The 22,894-nt window shown below is 54.4% G+C and overlaps 6 protein-coding genes across 6 annotated transcripts; 5 read left to right on the top strand and 1 right to left on the bottom strand.

Annotated features, from left to right (window-relative positions):
* Nucleotides 1-2,091: 2,091 nt before the first annotated feature.
* Nucleotides 2,092-3,532, top strand: CCM_04332 (uncharacterized protein; the record flags this gene model as incomplete). Its single annotated transcript, XM_006669480.1, has 6 exons — nt 2,092-2,169; nt 2,238-2,391; nt 2,447-2,556; nt 2,854-3,012; nt 3,063-3,269; nt 3,320-3,532. 6 exons carry the CDS (start codon nt 2,092-2,094, stop codon nt 3,530-3,532), a joined length of 921 nt encoding a protein of 306 aa, XP_006669543.1.
* Nucleotides 3,533-4,104: 572 nt separating this feature from the next.
* Nucleotides 4,105-4,583, top strand: CCM_04331 (uncharacterized protein; the record flags this gene model as incomplete). Its single annotated transcript, XM_006669479.1, has 3 exons — nt 4,105-4,185; nt 4,253-4,412; nt 4,456-4,583. 3 exons carry the CDS (start codon nt 4,105-4,107, stop codon nt 4,581-4,583), a joined length of 369 nt encoding a protein of 122 aa, XP_006669542.1.
* Nucleotides 4,584-7,870: 3,287 nt separating this feature from the next.
* On the top strand, nt 7,871-8,876 carry CCM_04330 (uncharacterized protein; the record flags this gene model as incomplete). The annotated part of the gene is made up of 5 exons (XM_006669478.1): nt 7,871-8,085; nt 8,203-8,408; nt 8,645-8,664; nt 8,758-8,784; nt 8,859-8,876. The coding sequence occupies 5 exons, from the start codon at nt 7,871-7,873 to the stop codon at nt 8,874-8,876; spliced, it is 486 nt and encodes a 161-aa protein (XP_006669541.1).
* A 2,327-nt stretch (nt 8,877-11,203) lies between these two features.
* Nucleotides 11,204-12,553, top strand: CCM_04329 (C2H2 transcription factor RfeC; the record flags this gene model as incomplete). Its single annotated transcript, XM_006669477.1, has 2 exons — nt 11,204-11,924; nt 11,991-12,553. The coding sequence occupies 2 exons, from the start codon at nt 11,204-11,206 to the stop codon at nt 12,551-12,553; spliced, it is 1,284 nt and encodes a 427-aa protein (XP_006669540.1).
* A 1,021-nt stretch (nt 12,554-13,574) lies between these two features.
* CCM_04328 (uncharacterized protein) lies at nt 13,575-13,862 on the bottom strand (the record flags this gene model as incomplete). Its single annotated transcript, XM_006669476.1, has 1 exon — nt 13,575-13,862. One exon carries the CDS (start codon nt 13,860-13,862, stop codon nt 13,575-13,577), a length of 288 nt encoding a protein of 95 aa, XP_006669539.1.
* Nucleotides 13,863-19,210: 5,348 nt separating this feature from the next.
* CCM_04327 (DUF500 domain protein) lies at nt 19,211-22,848 on the top strand (the record flags this gene model as incomplete). Its single annotated transcript, XM_006669475.1, has 4 exons — nt 19,211-19,288; nt 19,735-19,752; nt 19,977-20,250; nt 20,321-22,848. The coding sequence occupies 4 exons, from the start codon at nt 19,211-19,213 to the stop codon at nt 22,846-22,848; spliced, it is 2,898 nt and encodes a 965-aa protein (XP_006669538.1).
* Nucleotides 22,849-22,894: the final 46 nt, after the last annotated feature.

Here is a 22,894-nt window from a genome sequence, read left to right as displayed (position 1 = left end):
TGGGCGTTTTGGCAAAGCAATATCGGAACCAGCCAGGAGGGGGTGGGTGGCCGCGGCCATATGGCTTCTATCCGGGTCGGGGGGCTACGCAAAAAGAGACAAAGAAGGACAACTCATCGTGTAACTTGTGCCCGTGATGTGGCATCGTTGGTACTCGGGAGAGGGGGGGTAACAAGGGAACGTGCAGGCGGCAGCCCGCAGTGCCTCGCCGAGTCCCAACTACGGAAAAGTACGAATGTAAAAAGAAAGGAAATCGACCATTCAATCGGACGTTTGCTTGTCAGGCTTGCAACACCAGGGCCAGAATATGTGTGATTCGCTGATTTTGCGATTGTGTACTCCGTTGTGCGCCCGTCAGCCGCCGTCCGTCGACGCCGACCAGCTGTTCCTCGGACTCGCGACATTTGCACTACATTTGTACCACGTCGTACCATATATCTTGACACTTGATTGCAATTGCTAGATTGATCTCGAATTCGAGACATTTCCAGGTTCCTCGCTAGTTATTGGCGGCCAAGAGCGCGGCCTCGAAGCCAAGCTATATTTTGGAGATGCGTCACAAACCCTTGACGTTTGTGTAGGTCCTCGTTGTTAGCTTGAGCTTGAACTAAGTTATCTCGGTGCCTAGAACAAGAACCGTGAGCACTAGCTCGTGCAGACCTTTTGGTGGCGAGTCTTTTGTCTGTTCTGCGGTATGCACAAAGGGTTGGCGAGCACTGACTGATATTGACTGGATAGTATTACTGTATTGGTATTGGCAGCTTACGTTTCAGCGCCTTGCTTGTCTCATTGTATCACTCGACGACAAAGTTGGCCAAGACATGCAACAACTGAGGCTAGCGAGGTGATGGAACCGAGATTTGGACACTTTCCAGGTCCAAATTACGCGCCAGGTGGACACCAGGAATAAGTAATTCGTACCAGTGGCAGAATGGCACCGAATGGCACCAAATGGCACCGAATGGCGGAGCGAACTCCGCGGACAAGACACTTTCTATTAGCAAACTATGGTCAGAAAATGATAAATCTATTCGTTCGTAATGTTACACCCCTCCCATACGCTAGCATAGGGGGCAAGAATTGATTACAAAGTAATACGCGTAGATGGTGCAATTTATAATTTATTCCAGCCAACGGAACTTTCCACATTGGCTCAGCCATGTGCAGACGTCGAACCCCTCTTTTGCTATTTTTCTTTTTTTCACTCTCTCGAGTTATACGAGCGTTGGTGGAAATTACGCTGGATTATTTGCGTGCTCTCCGAACGATGAGCAAACAGATGCCCAGTTTGAGTCGGTTCTGCCCGCTCCAGGCGAGGGGTCCCGTCTCGAGATGTACGAAGACTAGGCAGCAGTTTGAAGCTTGAATTTTTTTTTAATTTTTTTTTCTTTTTTAAACTATGGCCCTACGTAGCACCGGCAGCATGAACAGAAATGCGCCATAGCGCGCGAGCGAACAGTGGGTTCACCCAACGAGTTCCGGGGGGCCGTGGCCGCAGCCAGCTCGCAAGCCTCGTCCTGTTTTTCTTATGTGTTCCTACCCTCGATCTCGTTATTAATAACAGATGGGCTGCCAAAGGGGAGAATGGAGGAGCGAACTGGCGGGGAGGGGGGGGAGGGGGCGCGGCAACCCTCAAACCTCGAAACAGAGGACCAACGGCGCTTGACTATGGCGATGTAGGACAGGCCATTTCCAAACTGGTGATTTTGCTTTAGTTATTGGCCGAATATTCTTTGTCAAGCAATACCTTGCATTGCTTGAGGAAGAAAAAAAGGTTCGGTCAGCTGTTCCCGGGGTGTGTCTCTAGGCAAGAGAAGAAAAAAAGACTCGGATCTCGACCGAAGACAAGACCGATCTCACCAGTAAACGCCGAGGTGCATTTCGTTGCGCGTCCGAATATGACTCGTGCCCTAACTAATGAGTTAGTAAATATCCAGCTGTAATCTGTACCCTGTAGTTCGTCAAGTTACTGATCACTATCATGTGTTCGTGTTGAGCTGGGCGTGTGTTCCGTCGGAAAAGCAGGAGCAATCTGCAATGTGATGCTACATGCTGGGGCAGTGCAAGTATGCAACCGATTGACGGTGCGCAATGCTGCCCGTAACATCCTTCTTTCGAATCTTCAAACGTACGGTTGTTACCAATCGGCCGATGCTCACTAAACTACTGGTAATTTGTAGATGTTTTCCTTTGTCCCAGGCACGCACACGCGCACATATCCACAGTGAACATGAGAGAATCGACACAAGAGTCAGGACACACCAACGCGTCCACAAGAAAATACTGCAACGGCGAGATCTGGTGCAACGGGGCAGATGGACCGGTCGGCTCTCAGCGGCGGTCTCTTTGCAAACACTCCCCCACTTCCACTCGAGGGGGCTCCTCTTCCGGGTGGCCCGCATGCTGTCAGGAACCACACTACACTTCAACTCGTGGTCAGGGCCAGTCATTGATATGTATATCGAGCCTGCCACTATCAGATGCCGGGCAGGAATGGACATGAACTGGGGTACCAACTGCCGAGCGTCCAGTGCAGCCGATCTCTGTCTGTACTCGGTATGACGGGGGGACGGGGACGGGGGTGGACAAGTTGACAAGTTGACTGCTGTCATCCGGCAGGACAAAAAGAATGACGCAAGCCACCTGTACAAGACAGGCTGTCTTTGGGGGGAAGCGAGAAGGCGCAAAGTCCTTTTCGACTCGAGGCACAATAATCATCAGGACTCATAACTAGTTCGTTAACTAGTCACCAGTTGTTGAGAGCCTGATCTTCCTAATAATTCCGATTATGCACTGCAGCGGAGTAAATAAACCTGGCCCTGGTACGAGTGAGTTTGGCACGGTCCGAGCTAGTTAGTCCACGCACGGCGCGCCAGTCCATGTGGGAAGCAGGCATTGATGGTTTGTGAGAGTTCGACCGACATTGATACCATTTTGATACGAGCCAAGGGCCAAGGGCGAGTTAGCAATGTGACGTATGCTTTTGGCGTCGCGACTGCCACGACGAACTCGGTATTCCGCTTTGGGCAGCCGATCGTGACACTAGTTGTTTCGAAACCAAGGCATGTTGGCCGACCTCTGCTGGTGTCACAGAAGACGTGGCAACCACCGATATTGCAGGCGCCCCGGATGGGCAAGAGAGACAGTTTGGGAGGAGAGAAGCGAGGGAGGATAACGTCACGCGGCAAATGCAAAAGGGATGCGAGAGTTGCAACCCCAAACACCCCCTTCACAACCACCGCCAACAACAAAAGAGCCAGAGCAGGCCCGTACGTGGTAACCGTTTGCGACGCGCACATGATGGATGATTGGCCAAAAGCGAGGCCAGGCCAGAGGAAACGCGCATACTGGCATACTCAGCCGCTACGAGGACACCACCACTATTACCACCATCACCGCCGCCACCGTCGCTGCAAGGCGCACTTCATACCCGGCCTCTTCTCTGCTGGAAACCACAGCGCTCCTCTCCGATGGCCGGCCCGGCATGTCGCTGTTGCGCGCTGGCTGGCTCGGCCAACTTTTTTTCTTCTGATGGTGTGGTCGGCAAGGTGCAGGGGGGTGTGCGTGTTTGTGGTTGGGTCAAGTCGTGTCGAGGACGCACGCAGTAGCCACGCCACACAGCAACACCAACCAAGTAATAACTACTTGAAAAAGGTGTGCCATGTCCCGGCACGTATGTAACAGTGCGATGAAGCAAAAGCTGTCGTGAAAAAAGGCCAAGGGATCAAGAGGCTGTTGTTTTCGTAGCCGTAGCAGCCCCCTCCTTTACAAACTTCTGTCAGAGCCAACTCGACTCGCCGTAGCGGCCATGGGCTTGGTCTGGTCCTTTTGTCTTTTGCTCCAAGCGGACATGAGTTGCCTGTTGCGTCCTAGCGGCTGGTGCGAGTTTCGACGGCACACCTTTTTTGCTTTCATGTCATTAGTCAGGAATAAACCTATCGTGGCAGTGTTGTGGTTGTGAGCATCTTGAATAGCTGGACAGCGTTTCATGCTTTTTTTAAACCACCGTGCGAGTACGAGGCCAAGCTTGCCCGACTTGTTATTGGGAGGCACCCAAGCTGACCACCGTGGAATAACGCGCGCTGTACAATTGTCCAGTCTCGAATGGTTTTCGTCGGCGATGTTGACTCGCGCTGCGGGCGGCGTCACACCTCGGTGGCGCACCTGCGCATGAGCGTGGTACCTGTATGTTTGCGACAGCATTGGTCACTGTACTTTGCTAGCTATTGTCTTGCTACCCCCTTGGGACAAGGGAGGCGGGGGGAGGCGCTTCGCTTCGCTTGCTGCTTTTCCAAATTCCTGGGAACCTGTGCTTTTGATTCCGCACTGGGAGACGCACGCCCCAGTCTCAATAGAATATGACCACCCTGCCGCAAATATCAAGTGTGAGAAGAGAAAGACCGAGTCTGGCGGTGAGTTTCGCGATAGAAGAGTCAGGCCTGTGATTGGCGCCAGTCATGCTAGCTCTCGGGGAAAACTCGGTGCTGAACGCACCACTCGTCGATTGTGACGCGGACAGGGAAAAGGTCAAAAGTCAGAGGTACAAGCTGCTGACGCTGACCAATGTACCAATCGTCATATGATGCACCTCTCCTGGCGGCAGGCTTCACACCACCCATCTCTTGAGTGTGTGTGCGTATTCGTGTGTGCCATGTGCTTTATTATTTCGTTGTAATCATGATCCATTCCTTTCTCATGCTTTTCATTGTTGCACATGTCGAGTACAGCAAACGACGGGCAGCAGTCTTTGTTGTTGCGCCCGCTGCCAGAGCTGGCTGGATCGATTGACCGCAGAGTAATTTGTAACTACCGGAGCTGAGGCATCGTCGTCGCCGGCTGTTTCTTTCTTTCTGGTAATTTGCCCGCGAATTTCCGCTGGCTGCCACACTGCTACCTTCTTATTCTTACGACAGTCTGGCCGAGCCTCTTCAACCCTACATATACCGGGTCAATTTTGGGCTATGAGCAATCATACGGCAAACGAGCTTGCCTCAATATAGAAGTAGAGAAGGGGGCTAGCAATATGTGAAGAACATGGGCATATTCCGAATTGCCAACCTTGAATTGCGTATGTGTGTGTCTGTGGTGTGTGTGTGTGCGCGCGCGCGCTTTCTCCCGCCGGCTAAATGCTCTTTTCAGCTCTGGCGGCCTCCTTGTCTCCTTTTCTCGCTCATTCTCGCGCTCTCTCGGCCATTGCCGGATCGAAAATGCCGATTCCGGAACCAAGACGCCAAAGTCCTGGCGCGACCGGCCCAATCGCTCTGCCAGGCTCGTTTTGATGCCATTCACGTCGTCCTTCAACGGACCACACCCATCTGGCAGCAAAAATGGCCCCCCTCCAACGACCTGATGTTGACTGTGGATTCCCTCGTCCAGCAGAGCCGCACAGCATTAATGCTGGCGAGGCGCAAAATGGACCCAGACCTCAGCGCATCGGTTGAGTGGATAGAGGGCCAGGAATCTGGTTGTCTTGTGCGTGCGCGCGGGACTGGGGTCCCACTGCCTGGATGGATGGGTGGTTTTTGGGGGCTCCAAAGCCTCTGGATCGCCTGTGCCAGCCTATCCAGCTCGCTAGCACAACGGATGGCAGAGATGGTGCTCCGTAACTAGAGGGGGAGGGCGAGATGGCTGGTTGGTACCTTGGTAGTTACCAGGTTGGTGGTTGGTGGCGGGAAGTGGGTGTCGTCAGCCCACTCACCACTCATCGTCGCTCACGGATTTTTCTTCAGCGGCGGCCCCTCTCCCCACTGCCGAACCACTCACTCAACTCAGATGGACGGGCCTGAGAAGAAAAGTTAATATCGTGAGATTGAGATTGAGGCGTGAGACGAAACTCATTGTGCTGCTCTCGTCTGCCAGCCTGCAATTCGTATTTTGCCAAAATTGCAGCTTGGTCTGAAATACGCCGGCTCATCCTTGAAACAACATTGGGCCATTTCATTACCAGCCTCGACGCTAACTACAGCCACGGCTGAGTTTCAACTGCGTCCGCGAGACGCGGCCTTTTCTTCGGTCATTCGGTTTATGATTGCGATGTGCCGCCCCTCGCAAGCCCAACGGTGCTGGTCGCGCTGCCCTGGGACCGCGTTGTGCCCCCAGGCTGGCTCCGGGGACCTCTCCTGGTCAAGTCTGCCCACACACACTCACTCACTCCCTTACCCCCGGCATAGTTGCCGGCAAATGGGCCTCGAAATGTGACCATGGTGGATATTTCGAGGTCTGGCTGTCTGTACCTGGCATCCCGGTTCTGAAATCTGTAGGAAAGGACAAAACCACCCTGACAGGCTGACATTGCCCTACGATGTGGCTATTTTGTCGCTCACGACTGTTTGGGAACAAGCTCCGAAACCTGATACTTTGAGCAATATGCCCGCTCAGCTATTACCACTGCCGCTGCTCAGGTGATGTTTGAATTTTTTGCCCCCCCCTGCAAGTTTGGCGGACAGGGATGCAGAGGAGTCGGCGCCACTTGTGAATAGTCCTTGTATCCATCCGTCGAGATGACATCGTTTGCAGACATGGGAGAAGGACTTGACTATAAGATTGCGGCGGCGGATGTTATCCAGAGTGACGTAGCGCAACCAGTGACTGACTATCTTGAATTCCGTTTTCTTTACCGAGTAATTCAGTGACCGTTATTCCAGTTGAGCAGTGCATTCCTAGGACGAGGATTGCAAGGGTTGGCGGCATGGCATCGATAATAACGACGCGGTTCAATCAACAGACGGCGGCTTTTGCTCCGGCCTCTGCAGCATAATCCATTCCATCCGCACTCGACGATGTAAGCTGTCACTTTTTCCTTTTGTTACAAAGGGGTGTGACCTCTGGCATCGGCCACGAGTAAGACGACCTGCAGACAGACACATCAAGGTCATACTCGACGATGTATGCCGGAGCAAGAAGGGGCATTTCACAGTATTGGACAAAAACCGAGGCAATTGAATTCAAACATCGTGGCTTCTGTGTGCAAGTCGGTTCTGCCAGGTTCATGCTTGCTGTCTTGCTCCGCTGCATTCACAACGTGCCACTGGTGGGTCAATAGCGCGGTTATGCTAACGAAAAACGCATCGTTGCTGGATGCAGTACAATCAGGGTGAGATGGTGCCCGTCAATTGTGTGAACAGTGTCCTAGACAAGAAGCTGGCCGAGGTCAGCGCGCGGGCGCCTCTCTGTCTGCCGGGCAAGGGTACCTAAGAAAGCTGCCAGCCACGAGCACCCTGGTCTGGGCTGGGCTGGCAATAAGCGATCTATCACAACCGGGCTGCACCGACCGCTGCCCGGTGCCAATGTTCCAGCTCTTTTGGCTAGCAAAGCACATCATCCCACTAGCGCGGACTCGGAGGAAGAAATGAGGGTAGGTACTGCACAGTTTTATTAGGGCCAGGACGTTGGTAGCGGTGTCGGGCTCTCGGCGACGCTGATTTGACTGGCAGCATCCGTATCCGTATGTAGTTACATTGAGTTGGCCGTCGATGAGGTAATGGACTTCCTTGCCGCCACTTTGCCGGGTGTTTCTTAGCTGCTCGTGATTTCGTATTCCGGCCCTTGGCTTGGTCAAGTCTCTGCCGGTGATTTGACCATGGACAGTTGCGTTTTCTACATCAACAGTTGGTCAGCTTCTTGTCTAACATAGGACGAGGGGGGGCTTTTATTATAGTCAGTTATGTGCCTATGTCTTTCTGCCAAGTCTACTCTTTCGCCTCATCAGCGAAAAGCTGAGATGGGCGGATGGGGGGAGAAAGGGGGGGGGGAGGAGAAGAGGAGCCGCCAACGAAGGCTGGGACTAGAAGCCGTCTTTCCGGGCGAGGCCAGGCGAGAATAAAGATTTCGGCCACCACCAGGCAGAGCTCAAGCACATCTGTTAGAGGTCATGGAGCTGGCGCGCCGGGATACACTGGAGTCGCAGTCACCCACCAAGCCAACTATGCGGAACATTGTGCTGGCTAGCCCGACGGAGAAACTGGCAGCGTGTAGCGTACCTGCCGGCGCCCCCCCTCTCCCTCTCCCCACCACACTATTCCGGCTCCCTCCTGGCTGGGAAGTGGGAGGACAAACGTTTGACGTTGACATTCTCCCCATGAAAACGTGTGTAAAAAAAAAAAAAAAAAAAACCAAAATAATATAAAACAACCTGTGGCTTGTCCCACTTCCCAACGCCCTTGTTTCTCGGGTTTCCTTCCTGGGGAGGGGACCGTTATTCAGTCTCGTTGCCGTCAGCCGGACAAATGGCGTGCGAGCCCACTACTCCGACCACCCGGAACTGCCTGCCCCCCCAAGCGTTGGACGGGCTCCGCCTACTTGCGATGCCAACTTGCGATGCGAGACGCTGCAGAAGAAAAGAGTTGTCCATGTTGCTGTTGGACAAAGACAAAGCCCCCCCTTGGAGCCTCGTCGGGATCCAGATGCGTGTGTGGCAGTCCCTCTCTGCGTGACGTGACAGAACAGACGTACAGACTTGTTTTGCAGGAAACAGGATAATAATAACCTTTGTTTTTTAACCTTTTGTTTTCTTCTTTTTGCTTCTTCTTTGTTGCAGGGACAGTTTGAATTACCCGCTTGATAGTTGGCCTCTTTTTGTTTGCTCCCTCATCTGTGCTGAGAGGCCGGTTGAGCCGAAATATACGGCTACCGGGTTCCTCACCAGTGCACACCGTACTTCTGCGAGTAAGTTTATACCGCATCAAAGTGCGTTATCGTTTTGGCCAATCAAGTCATTTCCTCGATTCTTCGGGGTGCGCGCGCTCCAGCGGGAGACAGGCACCGACGCACGATGAGGCGACGCGAGTAAGTTGGTTGGTTGCTCTGTGTGTCCACACACCCCCGAAAGGCCTGTTCCGCGGGGCTTCTTGATCTGGCAGGTGGATGAGTTTCCGTAACTACTCAGACCGCGCCTATCTTGTTGCATTTTTGCGACGGGCAGGCAATGGAAAGAATTTTCGTTTGTTCATGTTCGATACAAATTAGTTCTGCTAGTTATAACTAGTGGTCGAGTTGACTCTTGAGTCGAGTTGAATTGAATCATGAAATCACTCAAATCGAAACGCAAAATATACCTGTACATGTCATCGTCACAAATAGCTTGGTCAGCAACCAACCGTCGTGCCAATAGAGGGACGAAACTCAGTTGAACACGAGGCACGCCGCTAAATTACTGCAAATGAGGCAGAGACGCAGTCAATGCCGACAAAGCGATGTTCTCGTGACCAAACTTGCAGACTGAGACACAATGTAAAATTACCACCCCAATAGTCAATTACTTGATTCCGTTTCGGAATCCGGAACATGAAGAGCATTGACGACTTGACGAGACTTCCAACCAGTCTATACGAGGTAATACTGAGTACCACGGGTGATACGGAGTAACTTGGTGCTGGTAATAAACAGACGTCGGTGTGCGCTGGGCGTGCAGCCGGTGAGTGGGAGGGAGCACTGTACTTTGTACCAGGCGGCCTGTAATAATCTGTATTGCCATGCCAATCAATGCCAGGGTCGCTGGCGGGCGACATGTCACTCGGTCTTTGGGACATGCATGCTGCCCATGTCCATCACAGGCAGAGTTGCCTTGCCTCGCAAATCAGGCGCGACTTTTTATTGTTATTTGTATTTTTATTTCATTCTTCGGCCAATCTTGCCGGCCTGATATTGCAACAATATTGTCATGTATTAATATTGATTTTGCAGCGATGTTGCCTCTTGTCGCAGTGGCCGGTGTTTTTGCCAAGCCCCTCAAGTGCGTGTCGTAATGGAATTACTCAACATGACAGTTCTCAATCTTGTCTGCATTCCCTCGCCACGGCCAAAACTCAGTTTCCCTAGCTGACAGGCTGGTTGGTTGGTAGTTCGTTCTTCGTGGTTCCAATCACGCCAGGTAGCGTGCCAGCCCAGCCGCGCGACTCGTTGGCGTGCGAGGGACCCAGAAAAACCGTGGTGCGGCCGGCGAATGGCCATGTTGGCGGTGGTTGGGTGCGTGTGTGTGCGTGCGTTGCATGTGTGCGTGCCTTTTCCCTTCCCTTGCCTCCCTCATTATTCAATCGTTTTATCATACTATCTTTCTAGTCTAGTTCAAGGCAGAGCATGCAAAAGTCTGCCCCAAGAGAGCTAGGCCGAGGCGGTGGTGGTCGCCGGTCGTCGCTCTCGGCATCACCATAACCCTATTTTGCTTGCGGTCACTAGTTAATACTGGGTAGTTAAAAAGGAAAAAAAAATCTTACCTAGGTGTCGGGTGTGGGCCCATCAATCGCCACTACTCAGGTAATAAGAAAGTCAGAAAAGAAGGCGGCGCTGAAAAAGTGTGCTGTTTTCAAGCCACGGCCTTGTGTGGCAAACAGCTCCAGGACCAACGGTTCCAGCGGTCGCTAGACAGGCGACAGGCGACAGGCGACAGGTGACAGGCTTTTACAGCGTGTTACTAGAGACAGCAAAGCACTGTTCTTGGTACGAGACAGAAGGCAAAGAGAGTGCAATAGGCGGCATCTTGGAGTACCAACATGGCTCACTTGACCACTAAGCCGCTTATGGAAAATTCAAATTCGCACCACATCAACGCGCTATCTTGCACCACAATCACCACAGCACAGCTTCTAACCCTACCTTTGCATTTGCACCCGGCCACTCCTAAATGCCACGCCCTTTCTTCTCCCACCCCTCCCCCCTTCCCTCCTTCACCCTCTTCTCAGTTTTTTTCTTAATCATTTTTTTCTAGCTACCTCTCGTTGCCGGCTACTCGTCGCTCTCTGCCCAGGCACACAGTAGCCGCCTCGCCCCCCCCCAAGTCCAGGCAGCAAAAAACCCAGAGTACATAAACCGAAGGGGCCCATTTTCTCCACTCTGAACCCTCCAAAAACACAACCTCGTAGGTGCCTCCAACGAGCCTCATCCACTTCTTCTGGAACGCCGCCGCTTTTTTTTTCTCTACCATCACCGCGTGGATACTCACATCAGCCAACCTCAAGATCCTCTTCTTCCAAGGCTTTTCTTGCCATCATCCGTCGATTCTGAGCCTCGCCTCGCCAGCTCACCCGATCGCTGCCTTTCGCGCCCGCAAACGACAAACGCAGTCGCCGTTTTTCTTTCACTGCTTGCGTGTTCGACGTCCGCCCGCTTCGTCCGTCGCGCTCTGCTTGCTCCCGATTTCGACTACCGTCCTGCCCCTAAAATAACCACCTGTACCGTCTTCCACGACGCGTCTTTTGCGCGCAAGAGCATGGATAACTCTCCCTATCCCACCAATGGTATAAACGGAACCTCGAACCCTCACAGCTACCCGTCGCCAGCGTCCTTCTCGCCTCATCACGGTCAGCCAGGTTCCCCTCTGCCTCAGACGCTGCCGCCTCTGCAGCCTTCCACCACCACCATGCAGCCTCTCTACGGTAGCAACCCGCACACCCCGCGCACCGGAACGCCTAACACGCCAAACTCTGCGCATAACCTGCCTCCTAGCTACCCTCAGAGCACCCAGGCTGGTGCCAGAGGCGGCATGTACTCGATGGGTCAGAATCCCTACCCGCCGCACGCCGGCTACGGTACTTCTCAGCCCATGATGCCCGGCGCCACCACTGCTGCCTCTCACCCGCAGCCCATTGCCCCCGCGCCTATTGGTGGCCGCGGCCCGCCTGTCCTGCGTCCTATGCCTCCTGGTGGCCTCATGGGCCCGAACGGTGTCCCCTCGCCATACGGCCCGGGCCCTCTCATGGCCCAAAACGGCGTCATGGGCGACAACGAGCAACCTACCCACGTTGTTGGCTCTCAGGGTCGCAGAGGTATACTTCCTAGCGCGCCGGGTCGCCCTGCTGCTCCCGCCGCTGGTACCTCGGCCGCGAAGAACACCGTCATTCCGGTCAAGGATGCGGACGGCAAGTTCCCATGCCCTCACTGCACCAAGACCTACTTGCACGCCAAGCACCTGAAGCGCCATCTCCTGCGACGTGAGTATTTCCCGGCCAATGCCATTGTGGCACTGAACGTGCTATCATGCTAACCAAATTGTGCAGACACCGGTGACCGCCCATACATGTGCGTTCTCTGCCGCGACACCTTTTCTCGCAGTGATATCCTCAAGCGCCACTTCCAAAAGTGCTCCATCCGCCGCGGTAACCCCACCGGGGCCTCGCACCTTTCCCACCCCCAAGCGCACGTCAAGAAGAACGCTCAGGCTCAAAAGGCTGCCGGTATGCCCGACGGCGACATGAACCAGATGAACGGCATGCCCGGCGACGGCATGGTTCACCCCTTCGGCATGGTTCCTGTTCAGGATGGCATGAATGGCATGCCTGGCGACCAGCACCAGCACCAGCTCTCCCGCTCCTCTAGCATGGGACGTATGGACAACCCCGCTAACGGCGATCGCCGTGGCATGGCTCCTCCTGTCATGGGTGGCTCTCAGCCTTATGGAGGCGATGTCAACCCTATGAATGGTCAGAGCATGCACGGCTACAATGTCCCTCCCGGCCAGAACGGTATGCCCATGTACGGCCAATCCAACAACGCTCCCCAGTCCAGCCTTGACTGGGCTCAAATGTTCCCTCCTGGTGCTGGTGGCCAAAACCGCCCCTAAGCGTTTGCGACCGATGTTTCGGCTTGCTGCGACATGCCTCTAGGCTTCAGCTCTATTAAGCTCTAGCCGCGGGCTTGGACGGCGCATAGTCTTTCGGTGGAACGACTGCTGCTGTTGCGGCTCGTTGTCCAACCATACGACTCGGCGCAATCGCGATGCAACAAAGCAAAACCACGAGCAAACGAACGAACCGAGCAAACAAAAAAAAAACATGAAAACCAACCTTGCGCTATGCAAATACGTGGCTTGGGAACATTATGCTATCGAACAAGGCTCCGTGGAGGTAGATGCATTTGGGGGCGTTGCGAACTGCTTTTCTGATTCCTGGTTTTTACGTGCTACGCTACTGTTTTCTAGTCTTTCGAGATTCACGGTTGGGCTTTCTTTTTCACGTCTACTGGACAAGGGGGCATGCTGCAAACTTGCGTGCCACGCATGACACCTCTGCTTCCTCATGCCTCTGCCGAGGCTGCCCATGTGGATGTTTTGGTTCTACAATGCATTTCTCTACGGATAGACGGGGTGGGAGTTGACAATTTTTATTAGACTTTTTTTTTCCTCTTTGATCACGATAGAGACGGGGGAAAAGGGTTCATGTGACCGCAAAAGGTACCCGGTAATCTGTCGCGACTGTCGTGACTTGGGCGGCTCATTGATACTTTGCTGTTTGTTATTACCTCTGTTCACTTATGGCTTTTCGTTGTTCGAGGACCTTGGGCTGTGGTATTATGTGAACGAAAAAAAAAAAAAACTTGCGAGGGAAAGGAGAGAAAGTTGGTGCAAAAGGGAAACATTTGTTCAAGTACTTGGCTGTTTTTGCACAAAAGCATTGATTCTGAGTGGTATGAATGCTAGTTTATCATCATTGATTCAATACACACGAGTAAACAAAGAAATAACCCGCCCGCAATTGACTGTATTGTATAGACTGAGGGTTATAGTACTACATGCGTGACCTGGTGGAGTGGTTCATGATGCGGTGGTGGTACAGACCTTGGCGCTTGCGAGGTGTGGATTGTCGTCACTTGTCCTCCCTGTCCACGACGACAATGTGCGGCGTCATCTGTTGCAGTTCCTCCTTGTCCTTTTCCGTCGGCTTGAAGCCAAACTTTTCCTCGGCGCGGTCCGAGAGGTAGAGGCCGGCCGTGCCCCAGGCGAGGATGGCCACGCCGACGCCGAGCTTGGCGTTGGGTGAGAGGTTCTTGTACGCCCTGGAGGGGGGGCAAGTCAGCGCCGGCAGAAAAGATGAAGTCGGTTTGATTTTCGGATCGGAGTCAAGGTTCACCAAGTGTTTAACGTACTTGAACATGGCGAATGAGGGAGAGCACACGTGGCTCTCTCAACCGGCCACGCGGGTGTTGCTCGCTCTGAGGGCGCCCTCGCACTGTTTGGATCACAAGCTACGGAACGGGTCTGACGCGTTCTCGTGCGACTGATGCTCTTCGGATCGCAACGGGTGGAGGTTGAAGGGGGGGCTGAGGAGCGGCCCTGGCGTCGTCGCCACGAGCCCCCTTCGCTCGCGGCTGGTTCGAAATTTTGAGGGGCGGCCCCGTCTAGGCGCGTACCGCCGAGTCTACGCTAACACTTGCTCACTGGCCAACTATGCACAGTCTGCTAGTGCGCCTCACGCTCACCCTGCGGCCAGGGTTTGCTCCACCGCTTCCCCGCGCTCCCGACGCTTCGGTTGGCGACAAGAAACTCTTGCCGCCGTCGCTACACCACATTAACCGCCACCTTTATCAGACGTTGCTGATATATTCACATCTATACGCGGCGAATACTGTTGGTGTCTCTTGCCGAGAAACTTGCGAAGTTCTTCGAAACAACGGGCTAGTCCGGTACCGCGGCAGCTATTCCCAGACGCGCACGAAACGCTCGCTTAGTCTGCGATTCTGGCCAAGTTTTGCCGATAGACTTTGGAATTCTGGGACTAGCGAGACTGCGGAGATTACATCTTTTTTGAAACTACGAAGTTTGTCGAATCCGCCTACCAAAGTATCACCCTCAACTGCCGCCTCACCCTGCTCCCGTCCAAGGGTCGTGTGATCTGGCCAGCGGTTACTCTGTCTTTCTTTCTGCTCACCATTCTCATTTTCCGACAGCAGACTATGCAATGGACGATGACTTGTGCGCCGCAGACGTGCCGCAGCTGAGCCCTCTGAGCCGGCTGCCACACGAGCTGCTGCTCCTCGTGGCACGGCAGCTCGCCCTGGCCGACTTTTGCGCACTGCGGCTGGCCAGCCAGCACATCTCGAGCATGCTGCGGGTGCTGCTGGCCGGGGCGGACTTTGTGGGGGAGCCGTGGCGGGACAATGCGGCGCGGCTGGATGCGCTCGCGGGGTGGCCCGAGTGCGCGCAGCAGATCCGGCGGGTGCGCATCCAGTCGCGCGCCGTGTACGAGGACGAGGAGCAGATGGCGTGGGACGAGGACTGCGCGGATCCGGAGCCGCCCGTGTGGGGGGAGTCGCGGGCGGCCGCGGCGAACCCCGCGGCGCACCGCCTGGCGCCGCTGCGCGCCGACCTCCTCGCCGAGGCGCTCTGCCGTCTGCCGCGGCTCGAGGAGCTGTCGCTCACGTGGGAGCGGCGGCCATTCAAGTCGCGCCAGGAGACGGGCGTCCGCGACGACGACGACCACCTCGCCAACGCGGACCCCGATGTGGCGCGGCAGCTCCAGTACACGACGGGCGCGTGGCAGGTCGAGATGCTCGTGGACCTCGCGGCGGACCTGCCGCCGCTGCGCGCGCTGAGAATGGCCCCGCTGGCGCTCGAGGCCATGGACCAGGCCCGCTACCTGCCGCTCATCGCGAACCTGTTCAACTCGCTGGTGCGGCTGGACCTGCAGCTGTCGGCGCGCGCGCAGCGCACCGACCCGGCCGTGCTGAGCAAGCTCGAGGACCTGCTCGCCGCCGCGTGGGTGTTGCAAACGCTGCGCCTCGATCTCGACGACGACGGCGGCGGGCCCGCCGAGCTGCGCCGCGTCGTCGACTTCCTCCCCAGGACAACGATACCGCACCTGCAGGAGTTGACGCTGGTGTCCGCCGCGCTCAAGCTGCGCGACCTCGACACGTTCCTGCGGCGGCACGCGTGTACGCTGCAGAGCCTGACTCTGGAACACGTGCGCGGCGCCGGGCCGGGGCAGCCGCTCTGGGACGACATCTTTCAGACCATCGGCCAGCACCTGACCGAGCTGACAAGCGCCAAAGTGCGCGGGCACATGTCGGACCACAGATACGCTGTTACCTTTCAGCACGGCGCGGGGGAGGAGGCTGGGAATGAGAACGGCAAGATGAAAACTATAGATCCGGCGCCGCTGGAGAGGTACCTGACGCGGCAGGGCGAGTTCCCAACGCTCCCGTGGATTGAGCACTTCTTGGATTGAGAAGGAAGGGTAAAGTTGGTGTTGAAGATCGCGGGTTTGTGCGTTGTTGATGTTGGAGCTGGATGGGTTGCTGTATGGTAGGGTTTCGTTGTACGATTCCTTTGTATCAAGCATTCAATATACCAAATAATGATGTGACCTGTTTCGCTGTCTGTGCCAACCTGAGAGTCTGCATGCACCGACATCGTGCGAACAAGTAGATGCCGCTGGCTCATATCGGAACGTTGTGACTCTTGGTTCAATTTGCCCGTTTCGGCAGCAGCCCTGGCTGTCGGCCGGCATTCCCACGGATGCGCGCCCCCGGGGGGGAAAAAAAAGTCTGGCCGGGTTCAACAGCTTCTTCGAGGAAGCGGAGGAGCAGTCATGCAACCACTCTAAGCGTAAAGCAGGGGGAAGGGGGAAGCCCACCGGACGAGAAAAAGCAAGATTTGGGGGATCGAGATGGGAGGCATTGTAGGCCTAGTAGGCGGTGAAGTTGAAATGATTGACGGGAACAGCTGCAAAGCAAAAGTATAAATCACGACTGGAGGAGGAATTGGGCCTTGATTTGGTCAAGGAAGCGAGGGCTGTCAGGGATATGGCTGGAAGCGATTACCGACTCGACGGCGTCGTCAGGGCACGGACATGAAGTTGATAGATCTCGAGGAAGAATATTAGAAAAATGACGAGAATCCCATCGAGAAAATGATATCGCTGCCAAGGAAAAAAGCTCATCCTGGTCGCGAATCAGAGTAACAAGGTACAGGGGTGACAAGTAAACCGCCCAGTATTCGTAACTATCATATTTTCTGTATTTTCGTTGTTCTTATCCGACTTGTTTCTCCTGTCATTTTCATACTACCCCTTTTCTTTCAGATACTTATTAGCTCTAGTTGTTAATTAGATTTCCAACTGGTCACAGACAACATCTGGTGATGGGGGCTGAAACGGACGTATCGGATGAAAAGGGGAACACATTTTGCAAAGGCAAGCATTACTTGGGTATTTTGTAGTTTTCTTCCAAGGGTCTTTTCTCGGGACGCAAGGCCATGTCAATCTTGTGCAAGATTGGGCTGAGGCTAGCTCGTGGCTTGGATAGCTCCAGGGGTTTGGTCTGGCCGGGGACTGGCTTGTCTTGGTAGATGTCGACTCTGTCATTGGCGAGTGAGCGAGCTGCGTGTCTGACCGGGGAAGTATTAGACAGCACAAATGTCTGGTCACGGCAGGTTTGGGCGTGACGACACGCAAGCATATACGTGATATTGGTTTGGGACAGGAATTACCGACGCGGCCGAGAAGCAAGGGTCTTCTCCGCGAAACACTTGGGCAAGTCGTTGTGACGATGATCAGACACGGCTATAAAAAAAGGTTGATGGTTTGATTTTCCCGGTGCCCGGGGATTTGACGGTCGATCCGGCCGTGGATAGTCGAGGGCGGGGGCACGGTCCCCCATCTTGGGCGCTGAATAATAAGATCATGGTGGGACAGACAGCGAGCAGCTGGTGCAAGGATCTGCAGCTTTTGGCACGATGGGGATGGGAAAAAGGGACAATTGGTCATGAAAACGGCGTAGCGCTGGCAAGAGATGGGCTCCGGACTTGACAAAGTGAGAATCGACGCGCCAAGTTTTAGTTGGGTCGCATTCGGATATGTACGTACCTGGCCTTTCTTTTTCTCTCTCTATTTCTTGCTTTTTGGATCATGGCCACGACGCCGAAGAAGAGACAGTTTCAGCTGGTCTAGCCCCCAGCCTTTTTTACTGAGTATTAGTGCTTTCTTTTTTGTCAGTCTCGGTTCGGTGTTGGAAACGTGCCCTTTTTTCTTTTTTGGTCTTGTCCCTGGTTCCCTACGAAGTATGTACAAGTCCAATAAAAAAAATGGCGCAAGTCGCAATGCGCACTTTGCGTCGCTATTGAGATGCGGCGGGTGGGAGCCGGAAACCCGCCCGCCGGAGGTCATGGTGACGCCGGAAAGCGAATGGACAGAAATGAGGTCTGAATGACAACTTCAGCTGTTGGATACATTTGGCTCGTACGTTTCCCCCCCACTTCAAAGAGAGTTCAGATATTGGTTGGATGGGACACGAACGGACGGACGTTGGGACCGCTGTGTCAGGTACCGCTGGATTGCGATTCGTCAGGTGGGTGGGAGGAATGCAAACTAGATTGGATGGAGAGTGTAATAGACGGCAAAGAAGACGAGACTGAGAGGATCCGTGATTTATTAGTAGCAAAGTGGTTGTAATGCGACATTTGCGGGCATGTGGGAGACGTTTTGGGCGCAGGCTGGTGGTGCATTCCAAGCACACGCGTCCCAGACTGCGGATTGGCATTCCTACCGAGTAGTTTAATTGAACCCCAGAAAATTGGGTGGGCAAACCGTTCGATTAGCCAGCGATGCAGCTGGTAATGCTCAATTTTGTTGCTCCCTTTCGGTGGGTGGGCAAACTCCATGTTGAAATTTTGACCTCAATGTCGGAAGCGAGGGCGGTTCATTTGACAAGATATGCAAGTCTTGGAACCAACGGAAAGCCGCCGCCATTATCTGCATTTGTTTGTGACTTGTATTTCCGCTGTGCATGGTTGGCCGGGATCGATACGATAGCCCACGTCATTCTACCGACTACGAGGCTGTGTTATCAGAGTAGTCACTTATATCCGTACCTTTATTTAATCTATACCGATACGAGCGAGGCTGGTGCAGTGCTTGGATGGCGACAGAGGACATGGAATGCCAGGACTTAACTACCTCCTAGTTAATTATTCAGGCCCGCCTGTTAGAGATGACAAGGAGGTCGTGCTGGTCTGGTATGGGGAGGGGACGAGCGGCGGTCGAGGATGAACTGTAGGCGCCTGGAACCGGGGTATTTTTTTTGGAGGTCATGTGAAGTCGAAGAGAAGAAAGTTCACTAGTTAGTTGCCTACATACTATCCAGCGAAGCAAGCAGGGAAGCAAACAATTCATCGTCAAATATTCGTATTGGTCACTCGTTGGTACCTCCAGGCACTATGACTTAGCGGCTGATGATGGATGGGCCCAGGGCCAGTGACGTGGTTTTGGCGGCTTACAGGGGTCCAGGGGTAGTGTGGCGCTGAGGCCTACAGGCCGCTTCCGGTAACTATCAAAGTCCTAGAGCCTGATAAGATGTGGCAAATGAAAAAAAAAAATGAAGAATAGCGAAAAAGTGAGGGCAAAACTGAGAAGAGAGGCCAATTGATACGGGCCATCAGAAAAATAAACGGAAAATTGTCTCGACCAGAACAACGTGTGCTCTTCGAAGTGACTTGCGCTGCTTGAAAATGAACCTCCGCTTCCTCCGTCCAAGCAACGAGACTGGTCCCTACCTATACATGGATGGACTCATGCTCGATTACCTTGCAACTATTAACCTAATTATAAACATCAACGCTGGCTTTTTTTCAAAATAAATCGGGGACTTGCTGTACATATCCACCCGAGGTATTGCGTTGCGTGTCGTTCCTTGTTCCTTTACTAGAGTCGCCTAGCAGCGGTGGCGCCGCTCTTCCGGGGCCTTCCCTCACTGGCTCACAGCCAGTCGCCAGCCTGGTCCAGCCCAGGCCTGCGCTTTTTGAATGACATCTGCAACCTTTTCTTTTCTTTGCTTCACGCCCACCTCCCCCCCGAGCCTCAATTCCTCCTCATCCTTTTTTCTACCCTTCGCTTTCCCTTTTTCCCTCCCCCCACCTACTCGACCCCCTCAACAACGACCGCCTTTCGCCCCTGCGGTTTTTCTTCCTCTCCAACATCTGCTGTCGTCGCCCTCTTCTGTTCATGCGCCAAGGGGGGCGTGTGAATGGTCCAGCCTGCAATTGAGACCAACGTACGACTCGACGCGAAAAGGATTCTCCGACGTCCTTGATATCGTTCCCAACCGCTGCCGCCTCCCATACTGCACCTCTCGGCCTTTCTTATCACGCCTGCCAACTCCAATCGTCCTCCGTTTTATCCTCGAAACTCGTCGCTTCAACCCCAGGACTGGCCCAGTCCCCTTCGTTTGCGCGTCCTCAACCCCCGCTGCTTTGGCTCGTCTGACGGCCGAGGGAGACACCCCCTTCCTGCGCTGCCGTCATGCAGCGCGTCTCTTCTTTTCTGCCCTCATGGGAGAAGAGGGCGTCCTCGGGCGGCGCAAAGAATAGCAATGGCCTGTTTGGCTGGGGTGCTGCCAGATCCGCCTCCAGCCCCACGCCCTCGTCCAAGCCCTTGGCCGCCATCAACACGGCCAAGGCAAACAACGGCCGCATCAAGCGAGAGGCCTTCTGGCCCGCCACCCTCGACCAAGAATGCGACAAGGCCGCTCGAATACTAAAATCCTTCTGTGGTGCGCGCCCTCCCAAACCACTCCCGCCCCTGACCGCCCACACCCTTGAATGCTAACCCCTACCTTGCAGTTGACGGCTACCTTCACCCTGTCGATACCGATGCGCCCGAGCCACCTCCCGATTCCACGCAGCCTCCGTTCTCTCCCACCAAAACCATTCAGAAAATCCCCAAACGAGTCATACAAAATGCCGCTGGTATCGCTGTCTTCACATGCATGCGAAGTGGTCTGTGGATGACTGGATCTGGCGGCTCCGGCATCCTCATCGCTCGCAAGTCAGACGGCACCTGGTCTCCGCCCTCTGGCATTATGCTTCACACGCCCACCCTTAGCTTCATCATTGGCGTCGACATTTACGATTGCGTCCTCGTCGTGAGCAACTTGGCTGCCCTCGAAACCATTACCAAGTCCCGTGTCACTCTCGGCGAAGATGTCGGTCTTCTCAACGGCCCCTCTGTACCCCTTGATTCGCAAGAGAAACGCATCAGCTGGAAGGATCTCGACAACACCGTTTTGGCCTACATGAAGGCCCGCGGCCAGCATCAGTCCGTGAACCTGCATGGCTGCATCCTCACCGAGAGAGCTAACGAAAACGAACGATTCTACCGCGCCGAAGTCACTCAAATGGACGTACTCGCCGGCAATGTCTCCCGCCACGTCAAAGAGACGGAAGCACTCTTTGAGGTGATCAAAATGGCCGAGGGAAGAACCGACTTTGACGCCGCTGTCATCAGCCAGACTGCATTGCAGCCAGCTCCTGGCGACGCTGTGATAGAAACACCAAGGTCCGCTACCCCGGTCTCTCCCCGCTTCGGTGTCCCCAAGGCCGACGACCCTGATCCTTTCGGTATACTAGCCCTCGAAATGGCCGGCCTAGAGATTCGTGAAGTGGGCAGCCGCCTGCGCCCTGCAAGCAGCCAGGTTGACTTTGGCAGCGGTCCGATGAGCCCTGTTCTCTCCAAGTTCAGCCGCCAGAGCATAGAGTCCATGGCTCGCAGCAACCGCGGCTCTTACATGTCTAACCGCACCATCAAAAGCCAACTCACCGACGTCGCAGCTCAAACCGGTACTCGATCCCCCAGCCCTGTTGCTCGCGACAGTGATGAGAGAAGCGAACGACCGTCTTTGGATAAAGAAAATGTTGACTACACGACTGTTGACATGTCCTCGCTCACACACATCAGTCGGGAATACGCCAAGACACCTGTTATTGCCGAGGAACCCGAGGAGACGACAGTTACCGAGGAAGAGGTCAAATCTGCTAAATCTTCCAACCCCGGAACCTCTTCGCCCGAGGAAAACCAGGAAGACTTTGACGACGAAGATATCGAAGAAGACGACGAGGAGCCTGTCGTTTTCGAAGTTGCTGCTGTCCAACCTGCGAGAACCCAGGCTGTTGCTTCACGCATGATTCAAGCCAGAGGCAATGTAGTGACCATTGCAAAGCGTGTTCCCCCTCCTCTGCCTCGCCGAAGTCCAGCACGCGTCTCTCGGCTCATGAAGAGTGACGGAGCTGTTGACACCCCTAGCGTTAAGAGCCCTCTGCGTCAGGCCTTCAGTGAGGCCGATCTGCACGACGAAGTTGCCAATGAATCTGTCGAGGCTGCTGCCGATGAGAACAAGTCAACGGGCGACATGAATGAATCCAGACTGAGCCACGCATCTGATATGGGCCAGGCTCTGCACAGTGACCTCGCCTCGACTGTGTCTGCAAACCCCGAAACCTCGAAGAACAAGCATCAGTCCTTCGATGCTTCTGCTGAAAAAGCGACCATCGTTGATTCGAAGCCCAGGGCCGTCTTACCTACTGTTGAAGCCAAGAAGGTTTCGGATGACTCTGATAATGGCTCCATTGGCATCCTCACGGCTTCCTCCCTGCAGTTGGGCAAGCACATCCCTCTGGCCGAATCTAACTCGGCTCATGAGAAGGTCGCCCCCATCGCTGGCGACACCAAGAAGGACGAGGGTGAGGCAAATATTCTCACCCCTCCCACTGTTGGTGTGACCGAGGATAGCGACACAGCTATGGATGGTGACGATGAAGACATCTCCGACGTGTCTGACTCTGAGCTTTTGGATGCTGAATTCTCCATCATGGAGCCTACTACTGTTCGAACCATGCGTCTCTCCCAAATTTCAGGCAACGGCGACTCAAAGCCTCAGAAGCTCGAGATCCGCAACTCGCGCGAAATACCTACCGACAAGCACAAGTCTCTTGATTCCCGCAAGTCACTTGCCGACGACGAGCTCAAGGCCGCCATGATGGCTTTTGACAACCTGGTTCATATCGACGATAGCGACAGCCACCCCAGTACTCCCCACCACGACCACACAGATGCTTCCGACTCGGCCTCGATCAAGAAGAAGCACAGCTCCTCAATTTACACTGGTGCCACCGACGATCGCTGGAGCTACGACGGTTCTTCGCCTACCACGCCCACTTCTGACCGTCCCAGCTCCATGTCCGGTGACCTGACTGATGAAGGGACCCCCAAGAAGCACAATAGAAAGACGACGGAATTGGAGTCCGTTGACCATATCGAGCCCCTTGACAGCCGCAACGGAGACACAACACCCACGGCCGTCACTGTGGCATAGACGTGCTAATCTCATAATCAGGACAGTCCCAACGCGACTGCTCCGC

This window comes from Cordyceps militaris (genome assembly GCF_000225605.1).
Source record: "Cordyceps militaris CM01 unplaced genomic scaffold CCM_S00003, whole genome shotgun sequence".
Lineage (NCBI taxonomy): Eukaryota > Fungi > Ascomycota > Sordariomycetes > Hypocreales > Cordycipitaceae > Cordyceps > Cordyceps militaris.
Note: the sequence above shows the minus strand (reverse complement) of the source record. Positions and strands in the feature narration are given on the sequence as shown.